The sequence below is a fragment of the Jaculus jaculus genome, chromosome 16, assembly GCF_020740685.1.
Source record: "Jaculus jaculus isolate mJacJac1 chromosome 16, mJacJac1.mat.Y.cur, whole genome shotgun sequence".
NCBI classification, from domain to species: Eukaryota; Metazoa; Chordata; class Mammalia; order Rodentia; family Dipodidae; genus Jaculus; species Jaculus jaculus.
In genome coordinates this window covers 42,784,555-42,803,790 of record NC_059117.1, presented here as the reverse complement: position 1 = coordinate 42,803,790, position 19,236 = coordinate 42,784,555, and the positions used below count along the sequence as shown (strand labels likewise).

Genomic DNA, 19,236 nt, shown 5'->3' with positions numbered 1-19,236 from the left:
ATTTCTGAACTGAAACTTTCCGCTACATGATTCTCCTCAAAGATAACTATTCTTTTCAAAGATTACAGCTTATACTCCTCTTGTTAAACTTTATATTGAAGACTTCCTTCCCAGGGACCCAGATCCTTGACTATCAGGATTTTATGTTGACACTTGGAAACTTACTGAGGTGAACTCATATGTCTTAATTATGGAAGTGGATTCTTGATCTTGGCTTCAAATTCTACAGAAACTCAAAAGTAATGGCCACCAATTCTGTAACTAATATTGCAATCTGGCAATCAATCAATCATAAGACTTACTGAACAGAGTTAGCTCTCCTGGAATCAGACATTATTGATAAGGTTTCAGCCCTGTGCAAAATAACTTGATAATTTAGACCACTATTTAGGCCTTCTCCCCATCACTGAAACTGAAGAATCAGTTTTATAAAACCTGAAAAATGGGAGAGGTTTTTGACATCGCCTTGTACAATCAGCTCATTTTACAGATAAAGAAGTTTATCTCAGGGTACACACTGCACACAGTGGAACTAAGGAGAAAACTATTTCTTTCTACATTGCCCCTTCTGGCACAAATATGCCCAATGTCCCACCTCAAGGTTGTTGTAAAGGAAGAGTTCTCTCTTACTCTGTATTTTTGTTCTAGTCCAGTCCTCAAAAGACTGAATGAGGGCTGGAGAGATGGCGTAGTGGTTAAGCGCTTGCCTGTGAAGCCTAAGGACCCCGGTTCGAGGCTCGGTTCCCCAGGTCCCACGTTAGCCAGATGCACAAGGGGGTACACATGTCTGGAATTAATTTGCAGTGGATGGAGGCCCTGGCGCATCCATTCTCTCTCTCTCTCTCTTTCTCTCTGTCACTCTCAAATTTGATTGAATGAGGCCCATAAACATGTATCTGAGGGGCAATCTACTTATATGGTATACTGATTCAAATGCTCATCTTACCCAGAGAGACCCTCACAGATTCATCCAGAACAATAGATGAATAAAAAGAAAAAAGTAATAGTATCATCATCTAGATTCCCCAGTTTCCCATGACTATGTCAAATATCTGAGATAAATCAATATGTAAGGAAGAAAGGTTCATTTTGGCTCAGGGTTTCAGAGGTTTTAGGCCACTGGGCTCTTCACTGCTTTTCAATCAATGGTATGACTGCATCAGGGTGGGGAGAGCACATTAAAACAAGAAGCTTACTTCATGACCACCAGAAAGCAGACAGGTCGGGAGGGGCCAGCATTCTGCATTCAGGGACATGCCCAAGGAGCCTTTCTTCTTTCTTCTACTTGGCTCCTCCCTTTAAAGGTTCGGCCACTGCCTAAAGGGCATTAAGCTTGGACCTAGAGATAAACACATGGGCCTTGGAGGAATATTCTAGATCCAAATTATAGTAGCTCCTGTGTCTCAAACTAGCAAGATAAACTTTTACATCATCAAGGTGAAAATGCCAATTAAGCAATGACACAACATTAACCATAACATACTTCCAGGCTGGAGTTGCTAAAATGTGAAAAAAATGTCTTCAGGGCTAGAAAGATGGCTTAGCAGTTAAGGCACTTGCCTGCAAAGCCAAAGGACCCAGTTTCAGTTCCCCGCCACCCATGTAAAGCCAGATGTACAAAGTGGCACATGTATCTGGAGTTTGCAGTGGCGACAGGCCCTGGCCATTCTATCTGTCACTTTCCCTCTCTCTCTCAAATAATAAATAAGTAAAATATTTATTAAAAAGTGTCTTCAAGAGCTGGGCGTGGTGGCACACACCTTTAGTCCCAGCACTTGGGAGGAAGAGGTAGGAGGATCACCATGAGACTACCTAGTGAATTCCAGGTCAGCTTGGGCTAAAGTGAAACTCTACCTCGAAAAACCAAAAAAGAAAAAAAAAAGTGTCTTCAAGTTGAAAAGTAATATAAACTAATTTAAAGAAATTTGAAAAGTGTTGAAAGGCCTCCCCACCCCCAAAAGCACAGCTGCAGTACGTTTTGAATGTAGCCAGCAACCTGTAAAAGTAAGTGAAACATCGTCATCCTCAGAACAGGTTTTGCATTGATCTAGGGGAAGTTATAATCAGGTAAGAGGAAGTTCAATCTGCCACTGTTTTATTTTATAGCTTAGAACTACAGAAACTGTGACAAAGCTTTTCTTTTCTTTTTAAATATTTATCTACTTATTTGAGAGAGAGAATGGGCATGCCAGCTTCCAGCCACTGTAAACCAACTCCAGATGCATGCACACCTTGTGCATCTGGCTTACATGGGTCCTGGAGAATTGAGCCGAGGTCCTTTGGCTTTACAGGCAAGTGTCTTAACTGCTATGCCATCTCTCCAGCAATCCCCCACTGGACTTAAGTAATGTCCCTTTTTTTTCTGCCTGGGTGAAGTATATTTTTCTTCAAATAAATTATAAGGTATTATACAATCAACTGAGCAAATATATAAAAAGATGACAAAACCTAACACTCTTTCAAGCTCAAAACACTTAACTGGGAACAGAAGGGGCCTTCCTTGACCTGACAAAGACATCTACAAAACCCTGACAACAAACACACTGTGCTCTCACCACTTCTTCTAAGTATTTACTGGAGGTTCTAGCCAGGGCAATTGGAAAAGAAGCAACTCTCGCTCTCCTCATAGATATTTTCTGTCTACTAAAAAGTTATGATAAGCCAGCTAAGAGAGATGTGATGCACACATAGTACCCGCATTCCCACAACTTCAATGAACGATTTGAAAAGAAAATTTAGTATAGTATAACACCCAAAAGCTACTCAGAAAAAAATCAACAGAAGTATAAAACATACTCCAAAAAGATATATATCATTAAAAAAATTAAAAAGATTTTTATTTATGTGGGGAGAGAGAAGGAGGGAGGGAGGGAGAGAGAGAGAATGGATGCACCAGTGCTTCTTGCCACTGCAAATGATCTACTGATTCATGCTGCCATTTTGTGCATCTGGCTTTACATATAGGTGTAGGGAATCAAACCCAGGCCACAGGTTTTGCAAGCAAGCATCTTAACCACTGAGTGATCTTCCCAGCCCTAATAATTTCTTTTAAAACAATTCTTTGCTTGGCGTAGTGGCATATGCCTTTAATCCCAGCACTTGGGAGGCAGAGGCAGGAGGACAGACGTAAGTTCGAGGTGAAGCCTGGGACTACACAGTGAATTCCAGGTTAGCCTGGGTTACTATGAAACCTTACCTTGAAAAAAAAAAATCAAGAAATAATTCTTTGTTAAGCATATAATTCTACTATTAAAGGTGAAAGCAAATTTGCACACTAATGAAATTCATGTGTTTTATTTTTACATAAAGAATTAAGTGGACAAATATTAGATACTGCAGGTTGTAAATTATCTTTAGTGTATTTCAAAGTTGATCAATAGATGCTCTGATTTCATAATTGCTGATGCTGAGAATGTTACTTCACACAAACATACAATGTAAAAACACATAAACATTCCAGGACCATTTCAGAAATTCCAAGTCAGAAGTCATTGAACAGTTTTTTATGAAAATCAAACAGCATTTAAAAATATTTTATTGGGCTGGAGAGATGGCTTAGCGGTTAAGCGCTTGCCTGTGAAGCCTAAGGACCCCGGTTCGAGGTTCGGTTCCCCAGGTCCCACGTTAGCCAGATGCATAAGGGGGCGCACGCGTCTGGAGTTCGTTTACAGTGGCTGTAAGCCCTGGCGCGCCCATTCTCTCTCTCTCCCTCTATCTGTCTTTCTCTCTGTGTCTGTCGCTCTCAAATAAATAAATAAAAAATGAACAAAAAAATTTAAAAAAAATATTTTATTTATTTGAGAGAGAGGGAAGCAGATAGCGAGAGAATAAGTGTGCCAGGGCCTCTACTGCAAAGGGACTATAGACAGTTGCACCACCATGTGCATCTGGCTTATATAGGTACTGGGAAAGTGAATCTGGGTCCTTTGGCTTTGCAGGCAAGTGCCTTAACCTCTAAGCCATCAATCCCAGCCCCTAAAAATCAATTAAATTTTTTATAATTTATTTTTTATGAGAGAGAGAGAGAGAGAGAGAGTGCAAGAGAGAGAGAATTGGCTCACTAGGGCCTCTAGCCACAGCAACTGAACTCCAGATGAGTGCGCCACCTTGTACACATGCATCCCTTGTGTGTCTGGCTTATGTGAGTTCTGGGGAGTCACATCTGGGTCCTTAGGCTTCACAGGCATGCTCCTTAACCACTGAGCCATCTCTGTAGCCCAAAAAAGCTCTTTTTTTTTAAGAAAATTATTTTTTTTTAATTTTTTATTTATTTATTTGAGAGCGACAGACACAGAGAGAAAGATAGATAGAGGGAGAGAGAGAGAATGGGCGTGCCAGGACTTCCAGCCTCTGCAAACGAACTCCAGACGCGTGCGGCCCCTTGTGCATCTGGCTAATGTGGGACCTGGGGAACCGAGCCTTGAACCGGGGTCCTTAGGCTTCACAGGCAAGCGCTTAACCGCTAAGCCATCTCTCCAGCCCCAAAAAGCTCTTTTTTTTGAGGTATGGTCTTGCTCTAGCCCCAACTGACCTGGAATTCACTGTGGAGTCTCAGGTGGCCTTGAACTTGTAGCGATCCTCCTACTTCTGCCTTCTGAGTACTGGGATTAAAGGTGTGTGCCACCCCACCCGGCTCTAAAAGCAATTTTTAAAATCAAACATTCTGACATAATGCACTACAGAGATATACTAATTTGATACCTGCCAAGGAATAGCAGTAGGAAAATGTTTCTTTTTTTTTTTATTAACATTTTTCATGATTATAAAATATATCCCATGGTAATTCGCTCCCTCTCCACCCCCACACTTTCCCGTGTGAAATTCGATTCTCCATCATATTACCTCCCCATTACAATCATTGTAATTACATATATACAATATCAACCTATTAAGTATCCTCCTCCCTTCCTTTCTCCACCCTTTATGTCTCCTTTTCAACTTATTGGTCTCTGCTACTAAGTATTTTCATTCTCACCCAGAAGCCCAGTCATCTGTAGCTAGGATCCACATGAGAGAGAACATGTGGCGCTTGGCTTTCTGGGCCTGGGTTACCTGACTTAGTATAATACTTTCCAGGTCCATCCATTTTTCTGCAAATTTCATAACTTCATTTTTCTTTACCGCTGAGTAGAACTCCATTGTATAAATGTACCACATCTTCATTATCCACTCATCTGTTGAGGGACATCTAGGCTGGTTCCATTTCCCAGCTATTATAAATTGAGCAGCAATAAACATGGTTGAGCATGTACTTACTGGATATATGCCTAGGAGCGCTATAGCTGGGTCATATGGTAGATCAATCTCTAGCTGCTTTAGGAACCTCCACACTGTTTTCCACAATGGCTGGACCAGATTGCATTCCCACCAGCAGTGCAGAAGGGTTCCTTTTTTTCCACATCCCCGCCAACATTTATGATCATTTATTTTCATGATGGTGGCCAATCTGACAGGAGTGAGATGGAATCTCAATGTAGTTTTAATCTGCATTGCCCTGACGACTAGTGACGTAGAACATTTTTTTAGATGCTTATATGCCATTCGTATTTCTTCCTTTGAGAACTCTCTATTTAGCTCCATGGCCCATTTTTTGATTGGCTTCTTTGATTCCTTATTATTTAATTTTTTGAGTTCTTTGTATATCCTAGATATTAATCCTCTATCAGATATATAGCTGGCGAAGATTTTTTCCCATTCTGTAGGTTGCCTCTTTGCTTTTTTCACTGTGTCCTTTGCGGTGCAAAATCTTTGTAATTTCATTAGGTCCCAGTGGTTAATCTGTGGTTTTATTGCCTGAGCAATTGGGGTTGTATTCAGAAAGTCTTTGCCAAGACCAATATGTTGAAGGGTTTCCCCTACTTTTTCCTCTAGCAGTTTCAAAGTTTCCGGTCTGATGTTAAGGTCTTTAATCCATTTGGACTTAATTCTTGTGCATGGCGAGAGAGAAGAATCTATTTTCATCCTTCTGCAGATATTTATCCAGTTTTCAAAACAACATTTGCTGAAGAGGCTGTCTCTTCTCCAATGAGTATTTTTGGCATTTTTATCGAATATCAGGTGGCTATAGCTACTTGGGCTTACATCTGGGTCCTCTATTTTGTTCCACTGATCTACATGTCTGTTTTTGTGCCAGTACCATGCTGTTTTTGTTACTATGGCTCTGTAGTATAGGTTAAAATCAGGTATGGTGATACCACCAGCCTCTTTTTTGTTGCTCAGTATTATTTTAGATATTCGAGGTGTTTTGTGATTCCAAATGAATTTTTGGATTGTTTTTTCTATTTCCATGAAGAAAGCCTTTGGAATTTTGATAGGGATTGCATTAAATGTGTAGATTGCTTTAGGTAAGATTGCCATTTTCATGATATTGATTCTTCCAATCCAGGAACAAGGGATGTTTCTCCACTTTCTAGTGTCTTCTGCAATTTCTCGCTTGAGTGTTTTAAAGTTCTCATTGTATAGATTCTTGACTTCCTTGGTTAGGTTTATTCCAAGGTATTTTATTTTTTTTGATGCAATTGTGAATGGGAGTGATTCTCTGATTTCATCCTCTGTGTGTTTGTTGTTAGCATATATGAAGGCTACTGATTTCTGTGTATTTATTTTGTATCCTGCTACATTGCTGTAGGTTTTGATCAGCTCTAACAGCTTGCTAGTAGAGTCTCTAGGGTCCTTTATGTATAGAATCATGTCATCTGCAAATAATGATAACTTGATTTCTTCCTTTCCAATTTGTATCCCTTTTATGTGTGTCTCTTGCCTTATTGCTATGGCTAAGACTTCCAAAACTATATTAAATAAAAGTGGGGACAGTGGACACCCTTGTCTTGTTCCTGATTTTAGTGGAAAAGCTTCCAGTTTTTCCCCATTTACTAATATGTTGGCTGTAGGCTTGTCATAAATAGCCTTTATTATATTGAGATATGTTCCTTCTATTCCCAGTCTCTGTAGGACTTTTATCATGAAGGGATGTTGGATTTTGTCAAATGCTTTCTCTGCATCTAATGAGATGATCATGTGATTTTTGTCCTTCAACCCGTTTATGTAATGTATTACATTTATAGATTTGCATATGTTGAACCATCCCTGCATCTCTGGGATAAAGCCTACTTGGTCAGGGTGAATGATCTTTTTGATATACTCTTGTATTCTGTTTGCCAATATTTTGTTGAGAATTTTTGCATCTATGTTCATGAGGGAGATTGGTCTGTAATTTTCTTTTTTTGTTCTATCTTTGCCTGGTTTTGGTATCAGGGTGATGCTGGCCTCATAGAAGGAGTTTGGTAGAATTCCTTCTTTTTCTATTTCCTGGAAAAGCTTAAGAAGCAATGGTGTTAGCTCTTCCTTAAAAGTCTGGTAAAATTCAGCAGTGAATCCATCCGGGCCTGGGCTTTTTTTAGTTGGGAGATTATTGATAACTGTTCGGATCTCCATGTTTGTTATAGGTCTATTTAAGTGATTAATCTCATTTTGATTTAATTTAGGTAGGTCATATAGATCAAGGAAATCATCCATTTCTTTCAGATTTTCATACTTTGTGGAGTATATGCTTTTGTAGTATGTCCCTATGATTTTTTGAATTTCTCTGGAATCTGTTGTGATGTTGCCTTGTTCATCTCTGATTTTATTAATTTGTGTCTCTTCTCTCTTTCTTTTGGTCAGATTTGCTAAGGGTTTATCAATCTTGTTTATCCTTTCAAAGAACCAACTCTTTGTTTCATTAATTCTTTGGATTGTTCTTTTTTTTCTATTTCATTAATTTCTGCCCTAATCTTTATTATTTCTTCCCGTCTACTAATTTTTGGTTTGCCTTGTTCTTCTTTTTCCAAGGCTTTAAGGCGAAGCATTAGGTCGTTTACTTGCGACCTTTCTAATTTCTTAATATAGGCACTTAAGGCTATAAATTTACCTCTTAGAACTGCCTTCATTCACTTCTGGCTTCTAAAACATGTATACTTTGTACTAATGGAAAGCAATAGAAAATTCAAGGGAGAAAGCCAAGCATCCTGGCAGTTTTGGACATTTCTTTTGTCTCATTCTTTCCTCCAGTGTACAATAACACTATAGTTTGTTTTACTGTCTGTCCCATATCTAGTCCTAATGGAATTTGGCTGGCTTTTGCTCAATCTAAACAAAATGAAAACATGGCAACAGGAAATGGTCAAGATGACATGCAGTACACAACCTGAGAAGACTGACCCCTAGGCTCCAGTTCACAGAACACTTCACTCACATACTCTTATCTAAGGTCACTCCCAAAACCCCGAACCACATCATACATGGAACATCTAAGAAAACGTGGGCTTCTTTTGATGGAGTATGAATGAACCAGAGGCAATTCATCTCTTCAGTTCTTCAGTAATATTTTAAAAAAGATTTTATTGGGCTGGAGAGATGGCTTAGCGGTTAAGCGCTTGCCTGTGAAGCCTAAGGACCCCGGTTCGAGGCTCGGTTCCCCAGGTCCCACGTTAGCCAGATGCACAAGGGGGCACACGTTCTGGAGTTCGTTTGCAGAGGCTGGAAGCCCTGGCGCGCCCATTCTCTCTCTCTCTCCCTCTATCTGTCTTTCTCTTTGTGTCTGTCGCTCTCAAATAAATAAATAAATAATTTAAAAAAGGTTTTATTTTTATTTATTTATTACAGAGAAAGAGAGCGAGAGAGAGGGAGAGGGAGAGAGAGAGAGAGAGAATGGGCACACCAGGTCCTCTAGCCACTGCAAACAAACTCCAGATGCATGTGCCACCTTGTGCATCTGGCTTATGTGGGACTTGGAGAATTGAACCTGGGTCCTTAGGCTTCACAGGCATGGACCTTAATCACTAAGTCATCTTCCTAGCCCAATCTTTTTTATTTTATGGAAACAAAAGCCCATATCCATGGCTACATGATTTATAATTACCATTTATCCAAAGGACCTGAAGACTAGCATAGACTATGGAGTCAAACCCAAAATTGTGATGGTTTATTTGGATCTTTTCCCTTATTATTTATCCTTCTCTGACTACCAAAGACAGTCCGAGACAGGAAGAACTTCAGGAACTAAAGGTACATATATTCTCAGATGTCATGAAGAGCCACAGTTTTCACATAGCTTAATACACAGAGACTGAATTTTCTAGGCATCAGTACCTAAAACAGCTACTCAAATAACCTACAGAGATTCAGGGCTTTCTGACTTCAGCATTTTGCACTTAAGCACACATATATGCTGGTCTCTAACCGTGCCACGGTTTTGATCTTTGTTTATTCTGAGAGAGGTTCTTGTGTAGCCCAAGCTAGCCTCGAACTCACTACATAGCTAAGAACAGCTTTGAAGTACTAATCCTCCTGTCTCTACTTCCCGAGTGAGTTGTAATGTCAGACCTGTACAATACTATTCCTAGTTCAATTTTTTGTTTTATTTAATTTTGTGGTTTGGCTTGTAAATGTCCCTTAAAAAAAAAATGATTGAGTAGCAATTACTTTCTCATTGCTGGGACACATCACTTGACCAGAAGCAACTTATAGAATACTTCAACTTACAGTTTCGAAAGGAAGCTTCATCAGGAATGAGAAAAGTGTGGCAATCTGCTCACATCTTCATCAGCAGCAGAGAGATCAACTTGAGCAAGCTAGTCTCAACACCCAGTAGGGCTGGACTAGTCAACCCAAGGTTTGTCCCCAGCAACACATTTCCTCCAGCAAGGCTCGACTTTCCAAAGGCTCCAAGTAGGAAGGTTAATCACAAGCCTTTGGGGCTTTGGGGACATTTTACATTCAAACCATCATATAGCCTTAAACTCCTTACCGTCTTGCCACTACTTCCTGAGTGAATGCTAAAACTACAGACTTGCAGCTTATTACAGCTGGCTCAATTTTATGTTGTGGTTTGGATCATAAATGTACCTTAAAGGATCATGGCTTGGTTCCCAGGGTGGTTGTTGTGTGACTTAACAGAGTTGACAGACCACAGATTCCAAGTTAAACTTGGTGAATAAACACATTTATTGGGATTACTTAAAGGGGCATGAACAACTCTTTCTAGCAGCTAGCTGTACCATTGTTAAGTCCTATTCCTAGCATAGACAGCTAACAGGCAGCTATACTGTTGAAAAACATCCATCCCAGTTAACCTTCTACCTGTTCCATACTGTAGAACCCCTAAGACCATGTGCAGCTGGGCAGGAAGGAGTGGGAACTTTCATCTCAGGTGACAGACTCTGGCTCGTGAACAGGCATCTAACTATAAGCTACACTGTTCTGTATAACATGATGAATATTATGCCAGATTGAGCCTGGAGAAAGATCCATACTGCTGGGAGGTTGTGGATCCCTGAAGAGGCAGGTCTAGTGACAACTCTGGGTTCCTGGAGGAAAGCCCAGTCCCATCTTGCTTGGCTCCCTAGCCAGGAGAGGCAGTTCTGTTCTTCCCTGCCTTTTCATCATCATGTGCTTCCCAAAGCAAAAGGGCCAACCAATCACAGACGGGAACCTCCCACATTAAAATAATCATTTCTCTTTATCAGTTAATTATCTGAGGAATTGCATCATAGTATGGGGAAGCTGAGTAACATAGCATGCCACCGAGACAGTAATTCCATGTGTAAACGTTAATCATTAGATAGCTCTGAGGGCTCAGTGGTTAAAGGCACTTGTCTGCAAAGCCTAATGGCCTGGGTTCAATTCCCTACTACCTATGTAAAGCCTGATGCACAAAGTGGTTCATACATCTGGAGTTTGTTTACAGTGGCAAGAGGCCCTGGCATGCCAACTTTTTCTTTCTCTTTTCCTCTGTTACCACTGTCTCTCTCTTTGCAAACAATAATAATAATAAAAATTTAGATAGCTATGTATAAAAGAATGAAGTTGTACAATTAACTCAAATTGAATCTGATATGAAACTAAAAGAAAAAACATAAAACCCAATTTTCATGACCTTGGGCTAGACAATGTTTTTTTTTTAATTACATGATAGGAAAAGCTTAATCAATAAACAGCAACAATCTGACAAAATGCACAATACAAAAATGCAAAACTTTTATGCTACAAATGATACCATCAAGAAAATGAGCCAAATGTAGTCATGCTTGTCTTTAATCCCAGAACTCAGGAGGCAGATGTAGGAGGACTGCTGTGAGTTTGAGGCCAGCCTGTTACTACAGAGTAAGTTCCAGGTCAGCATGGGGCTACAGTGAGACCCTGCCTCAAAAACAACAACAACAACAAAAAAAAACCCACCAAATAAAATACAAGCCATACATCCAATAACACATTCATATCTAGAATAAACAGAATAGAAAATAACCCAATTAACTAATGGGCATAGTATGTAAATGGACATGTCTCCAATGTACATATATGTAATAGGCAAAAGAAAAGGATCAACATCTTTAGTTAGGGAAATATAAGTCAGCAGCACACACAATTTCATACACAGTAAGATAAGCTACAGTAAATACAGTAACAAGGACTGATAAGGTTATAAAGAAACAGAATCTCTGATTGCCCATGAGGCTGTAAAGTCCTACAGCCATTCCTCAAGTTGTTAAACACATGCCCCAACAATTTTGCTACTAGACATACATCCAGAAAAAATGAAAGCATTATACAAAAAGCTTGCCCACAGATGTTTTCTAGAATGCTCATTATAACCCCCAAATGGAGCAATCCAAACATCTATCAGTGGAAACATGGATAAACAGAATGTTGTGTACCCATACAGTGAAATATTACTGTGCAATAAAAAGAAACAGAGTACTGACACATGCTACAGCATGAATTAAAAGAAACGCAAAGGAGAAAGGAACCTGGAGACAATAAACACACTTGTGCATCTGAACAGCTGGGCCTCAGGTGGTGGCACTGTTTTGGGTGGAAGGGGATCTTGCCGCAGAGGTGGAGCTTGATGGTTACGCGCTAGCTCCACTTTTCACCCGAACTACCTGCTTCATGAGAGCCTGGCAATTTGACCACTTCACACTGTGACAATCATGGCCAGAAGCCACTCTCACTGCCATGCCTTTCTGGCCATGATGAACTGTGTCCCCTGGACTGTAAGCCCAAGTAAGTCCTTCATCCCTTAAGTTGTTTCTGTCTGGCATTCTGGCACGGCGATGAGAAAAACACACAAAACAGAAAATATCTAGAACAGGCAGGCAGAAGAGAGACCGTCCGCCAGAAGTGAGAGGTATGTGCAGGAGTGACTGCTAAAGCAGCTTCCTTTTAGAACCATGAAAATTCTCTAAAATTCACTATAACGGTTACTCTCACTACTGACTTGTACAGCTTAAACAGATGAATTTTATGATACCTGGATTATTGTTTAGATAAAGATGTTAAAATAACAAAAATGAGGCTGGAGACATGGCTCAGATGTTAAGATGCTTGTCTACAAAACCTAACATCATGGGTTCAGTTCCCACATAAAGCCAGATCACACAGTGGTGCATGCGTCTGGAGTTTGTTTGCACTGCCTGGAGGCTCTGGCCAGCCGATTCTCTTCAGCTATATCTCTTCTTTCTCTCTCTGCTTGCAAATAAATAAATAAATTTTTTTTTAAGGTAACAGAAATGTTGGCCCATGGATGAGAGTGTGAATACAGCTCTGGCTCATCACAGAGCTGATATCGTCCCGGTGTTCACAGAACGGACATTGGGCAAGTGTCGCTTTCTGTCACCTGAGAGAGCAACACTACAGACTATCTGCAATGAGAACCACGTGGTCAGCACGATGCAAGCTTCTGGTATTTTTGGAGGTTAGTGCTGCACTGCGCTTGTGTCCTGAGCTGCTGAGGAGCCTGCACCTGGCTGGAGCTCCCGGCAGCCCTCCTGTCTGCTGAGTGGGCAGGAAACAGACCTGAAACTGCAGAGTGGAGGCGCAGCTCAAAAGATTTCCCTGGGGCAAAACATACTCACAATAATTAGTTCTTAAAGCCTCCTTCACTCCTGAACAACTCAACTCCTGCCCTTAAATACAGTCTTATATTCTAGGTCAAACATACTTCAAATATAGGTACATTATGAATCAGCTAGAATTATATAATGTTCATGCAGGAGATACCTTTAGAAGTATTATATAATAGAGCAATGACTTATTAGAGCCACTTATTAACTGTGTGACCTTGAGTTCTCATTCCAGTGCTGTGACTCAATGTCTCCACCTGGAAAATGGCGATACTAAAGACAACTGCTCTTCAAAGTCACCTTAAGATTTAAATAGTGTATGGAACACTGTTAAGTACTAATATGTTTTAAAATATTCTTATGCTTTAAACTGGTAAATTCCATTATTTTATGGGAGGAGACACTAAAGTTCACATGGTGACGTGGCTGCAGTTGGCAGTGACAGAGCTGGTACTCAGTTTCAGGTCTCTGACTCTTGAGTTAGGAGCCCCAAATGGATGGTTCTCCTTGAAGAAAGTTTAGGTCATAAAAGATATGAACAACAGGCAAACAGTGCCTAGTAACAGGATGTGCCTGTCACAGCACAGTGTTTAATCAATTTCTTTTCATCCTAGATTTAATTTTTCTAACATCCAAAGAAATTTAAACAATAAATTCCAAAATGTCCAATGTTCTGCACATCAAAAGCCTGGGTGGGCTAGAAGCCTGGAAGCTCTAGTTCTTTCATTTTTCACTGAAAGAGCAAAAGTACATAAGTATACCTGGTAATTAAGCGAAAGATGATCTCTGACCTTTCTTGTTTCTGTCATCTAGAAGAATATTTGTGCAAGCAGCTGAGAGGCTATTTTCAGTACTTAATATTTTGAATGTACAGTAACTGATAGCTATAAAATAACTATACAATTTCGCAAAACACAATAAATGCAGCAGGCAAGATGCAAAGATGTGTCCACAAAACCTTTTATTTATTAATGACCCTTAAGATCTCACTATTAGCTCAGGCTGGCCCAGCAGCCATAGCATTCTCAAGGGTGTTATCATTGTGCCTGGCTAGAAGCTGGAGTTTTGTTTGTGTCAAGTGCAGGGCCTTTGTGCACATTCGATGAGCACTCTCCCAGTGCAACATCCCCAGGCCCATGACCAGAAAACTTTCTGTGCTGCAAGCACAGTAGCTGAAGTTTAACCATCTCTCACACATGGAGGCACACACATATGCAATCAGACCAGTGCATACTCAGGCCTATGAAACCCTGAGTAGACTTTCCAAACACCCCACATCTTGGTTGTCCCCTCACTCTTCTCAGCTCCCTAGCCAGATGGATCCTCCTCTCAAACTCACTGGTCCCTATCTAGCTTGGAGCCTTCATGCCAGCACTTCCTGTGTCTGAAAGTCCTTACTCAGTACCTCCAACTGCACCGCAGCCTTGACCTACCACCTAGCTACTGCGACTCCCCCTCAGGCTCTGCTGACTGAAAGCAGCTTTCCCCAACAACCTGAAGTGCCCTCCAGCTAATCCTTCCTGCTGTCCCCAACCTTACCATACACACAACAGGCTTCTGACCATTCATTCATCCAGTCTTCCATCCTGTCCGCAGTGTTGCTTCAAAGAAAGCAGGAAAGCCGGTTGCCTTGTTCCACACTGCTTCCCCTGTGCCTAGCATAGGGCCCAGCACACAAGTACGTGTAAATGGAATTAACACTGGGGCTACAGATGGTGAAGCACTTGCCCAGTACAGATTAGGCTCTGGCGGGTCTCCAAAGAAGGAAAAGAGAAATTAATAATGTCCTCTAGGGATCCAGAGGGTGAAGGGATACAGTGATTAAACTTCTCCACTCAAATGTGGTGCTCATTATTCCATATTGAGGTGTCCACAGAAACATAAACTATATAAAAAGAGGCAAATGCCTACTGGAGAAAAATTAAGAAGGAATGGGCATTGGGATTATATTGTATTTTAAAGTAATGTGCACAACTACAAGAAAAAATTACTTTAAAAGTAAGCTTCAAGCCAGATGTGGTGGCGCATGCGCAGGCCTTTAATCCCAGCACTCAGAAGGCTGAGGTAGGAGGATGAACATGAGTTCGAGGCCACCCTAAAAGTGAATTAGGTCAGCCTGGGCTACAGTGAGAACCTACCTAGGGGGGAAAAAAAAGTAAGCTTCAGTAAATAAAAATAAAATATTTTTTTAAAAAGGGCTAGAGGGATGGCTTAGTGGTTAAGGCATTTGCCTACAAAGCCAAAGGACCCAGGTTTGATTCCCCAGGACCCACGTAAGCCAAATGCACAAGGGGGCACTTGCATCTGGAGTTCATTTGCAGTGGCTGAAGGCCCTGCACACCAATTCTCTCTCTCCCTCTCTTTTTCTGTCAAATAAATAATTTTTTTTTTTTAAAGAAAAAGTACGCTTCAGAAGAAGGAAAAGCAGTAATATCTCCATCAAAGTTTGTCATTCATTTTCAAACATATTCTTTTGGGAGACCAAGAAGCAAAGGAGGGTAGAGGAAACAAGAATGCATGTTTTTCTTAACTAGTACCATTCTTTTCCACAGCAAATTTATCTTCTAATGAAACATAATTATAAGCCATAATTCTATATCTGGAAATGGTACAGCCCATGGTGTGAGGGCCTGCTGTGTCTCCTAGGAGGGCTAAGTCAGAGGAGCGCAGCCAGACCGCAATATGGCTTCCTGAGGTCTCCATCCCCACAACCCTCAAGGGCTGACTTGCTGACTTGGGGAAAAATGTACTCTTTTCCACTAGAACAGATGATATTGGCATGGTAAGACAAAGGCTCAAAATAGACCTTTCTATGAAAATTTTTGTGCATTGAGGGACAAGGACTGTCAGGTGAGGAAAGTGTAGAGAGAAAGGGGGAGAAAGAGAGAGGGCAAAGAGAGAGAGGGAGAGCTATTCCATTCACTATCAGGAAGTAGGCACTATACCTTCCATACAGAAGCAAGGGGAGGAAAAGGAAGAACTGGAAGAGGTTCAGTGGGATGGGCGAAAAAGAGTTGAGAGTGAAAGAAAAAAAAAAAGAGAGATGTGTGGCCGAAAAGGGTGAAGAACCAACCACTCAACTTGATTCAAGGACTTAAGATACACTTCCAAAGCTTAGGAAGAATTCCAAAGGAAAATGGCTGCATCGAGCCTCCTCTCCCTAGCGTACCAAGAGTGCTAATCAGCTTCCTGCCTTCACCAAACTGAGGCACAGTTTTGAGTTACCAATACCTAACCTAATCTAACTGGTGATATCACTGAAGGTCTTTGAAGCAGAGGCCAAGTCTTCTGAAGAAAACACATCTATCTCTTCTAGTGACTGCAAGAAAATAACTACTTGCCAAGTATACTTTGCAGGTTCATTCAACAGGCACACTTCGTTGGTGCCCCAACAGTGACTTCCAAAGTTTCCATGCCAACTGATCTTCCCAGCCACATGGGTCCTTAAAACAGAATATCATCATACTACCTTTAAACAACTGAACCATCAAAGAGAAACATGGAAAACTTCCTCCCTGACTTTAACAGACACTGGGAACATTGTTTTCAATGCAATGGCATTAAAATTAAATGCTTAGTTCATTTTCCATAATGAAAAGTTTAGTTCCTAGCAGATCAGCTAGACATAGGGTAAAGCTTTTTAAAAAATATTTTTTTATTTACTTGCAAGCACAGAGAGGAAGAAAATACGTGCGCCAGGGCCTCTTGCCACTGCCAATGAACTTGACACGTGTGCCACTTTGTCCATTAGGTACTGGGGCATTCAACCTGAGCCACCAGGCTTTGCAAACAAGTGCCTAGAACGGCGGAACTCTAGCTCCAGCGCAATCAATAAGCCTTTTATTAATCCTAGTGGCACAAATGAAAATGCTCTTTGTGAACCATCTTCATAGCGGAGGGGTAGTGCTGACCTCTTCAAGATGACTTAGAAAGTACTTCCAGAAATGAGAAGGGGGCGGGGTGTTATTTCTACACCATTCTGTTTGGCCAGGCACGGAAACCAGTTGCCAATACATGCACTGGTTTTCTGCTACTTCGTGAGTTCTAAACAAAAGAACTACCCGGTAAAAATATGGAAAACCTCCGGCATTCTCTTCGGTCCTCTGAAACTGTTGATCGGGAAGTCTGCACGCGGATGGCTCCGAAGGTTAGGTGAAAGCGCTTGCACTGGGGACTTTGATAAAGGACTTTCACCTCTGGAATCCCAGGTGACTGCCGGCATGCACTTGAAACCCTCCTTCTAGGCTGGGGTGGGGGTCGGGCAAGCCCGGCTCCTCGGAGGACCCCACAGCGGGCACCCCAGACCCGAGTCACTGAGGCTCGGGGCAGGGCACAGCAGAGGGCCAGGGTCCCGCTGGCCGGGAGGAGGGGGTCCGCGGCGGCCCCGAGCCCCGCCGCCAGGAGGCGCCTCGCCGCCGCCCCGGCCTCAGACAAAGGAGCGCCGGGCCCGCCACTCACCGCTCAGATAGTTGGTCCACTTGTACAGCACCCCCTCCATGGCGCCGCGCGAGTCCACGCCCGTCGCGCCCCTCACTGGCCCGCGGCCCGCGGAGGCAGGAGCGCGGGCAGCACGGCCATTGTCCGGCGCCCCGGCCCGCTGCGGGGACGCCCGGCCCGCCTCACATCCTCGGCCCGGGGGCGGGGTCACTGCGGCGGCCTGGGCGACTGGAGCCGCGGCCGGCGGAGGGCCGGCGCCGGGGGGCCGAGCGCGCCGTCCAGCAGGAGGTCAAGGCACGGCGCGGAGCCCCGGGGCGGCCGAGGCCTCCGAAGCGCGGCGGCGGGAGCTGCGGCCGGGGGCGGCGCCACCGATCGCTCGCTACCTGAGCCCGCGAGCCGAGCGCGCTCGCGCATGCCCACTGCGCCGCGCCGCGCCGCGCCGCGCCCCGTCCCAAAATCCACCCCGGAGTTTGGCGGCCGCGGCGCGGGCCGGGCGGTCTGACGTTCCGGGAGAGGCTCGCAGGGCAATTGAGTCCTGGGGTGAAGGCTTGGGAGATGACGGTGGGTGAGAGAGTATACATGGTGCTGTACGTGGGTAAGGTCCCAATGTTCAAACCTCCGCCTGTCTCCTTACACTGCCCCTTGTGTTCTAGTTCTTAATTTCAGCGTTGTCTGATGTAGATCAGTGACTCCATCCCATTGCCCATGATATGGTATGGATAAGACCAATGTAAATAGGTTATCCAAACTCTTTAAGTCCTCACTACTGCAAGTGTAGTCTTTGGACCCACCGTGGCAGATCACCTAAGAGCTTGTTAGAAATGCAGAATCTCGCCCCAGTTCCAGACCTTCAGAATCGAAAAATCTGCATTTTAACAGGATCCCCAGAGGAATCCTTATGCACATAAAGTGTGAAAAATGCCCAGTTCTAAGGATATTTGATCAAGAAAAATGTTAATTATAGGTTAAGTGAAAGAAGGTCTAGAAAGTGCAATACAACCCAAATTGCTTTAGGCATAATGTTACTAAAGTGTTGAAATGATTATTAGGGAATAGCTTTTTTCTTTTCCTTAACCTTGCTAGCTTAAGCAAATAAAAATATAAAAAATTATTGGTTATTTATCCTTAATTCAAGTATTAGTTTGTGACCTGTATTTTATCTAGAGATTGGCATTTGAAATTAGGTAACATATGTAGAACCAGGAAATTTAAGTTGAAATAAGGTCATGTAATTAGTAAACGTTATTACCATTTGGGTTTCAAAAATATTTTACTTATTTATTTATTTGAGAGAGAACGAGGTAGACAGAGAATAGAATGGGCGCGCCAGGCTCTTACCACCGCAAACGCACTCCAGATGTGTGCACCACCACCATGTGCATCTGGCTTATGTGGGTTCTGGGGAGCCGAACCTGGGTCCTTAGGCTTCGCAGCCAAGCGCCTTAACTGCTAAATCATCCCTGCAGCCCACCATTTGCTTTTTAAAAGATGTCTTTGCCCATTATTTACCCTCCACGCTAAGGTCACATATGCGATGAATTATTAGCAGCCATGAAATGCGGTGTAGAATGGATCGGATCTAGTTTTAAGGTGGAGCACAAATGCTTTAGCAGGATACTAACCTCTTCTAACCTAGACAAAGAAAACAAACAAAAGCCACCTTAATTTAAGTTAAGTTGGAGTGAGAATACCCAGGTTTCTCTTCAGATCGTAGAAGTCTTAGGCTTTTTTAAAAGTCAGAGTGAGGCTCTTGCACCAGGACCATTGCTTGTCTTTATCTGTTCCGTAAATTAAAAAGCATTACACCTGAGTCTTTGATGGTAGCATCAGGGGTGGGGAGTGTCGCTTTCCAACTGAGAGAGTAAATGAGTCTTTCCAGAAACCCCTAAGGTGTCACCTCTCCCCAGACTTTCAGTAC

At 42.4% G+C, this 19,236-nt stretch overlaps 1 protein-coding gene across 4 annotated transcripts in view; it reads right to left on the bottom strand.

The window, feature by feature from the left end:
* Plekha8 (pleckstrin homology domain containing A8) overlaps positions 1-17,449 on the bottom strand; it is a 55,939-nt gene extending 38,490 nt beyond the window's left edge. For all 4 annotated transcript variants that reach the window (XM_045136222.1, XM_004652766.2, XR_006633858.1 and 1 more), the window contains exon 1: positions 17,340-17,449. In XM_045136222.1, coding sequence (XP_044992157.1) covers positions 17,340-17,379 — 40 coding nt within the window. In that variant the 5' untranslated portion in view covers positions 17,380-17,449. The remainder of the gene's footprint in view (positions 1-17,339) is intronic.
* Positions 17,450-19,236: the final 1,787 nt, after the last annotated feature.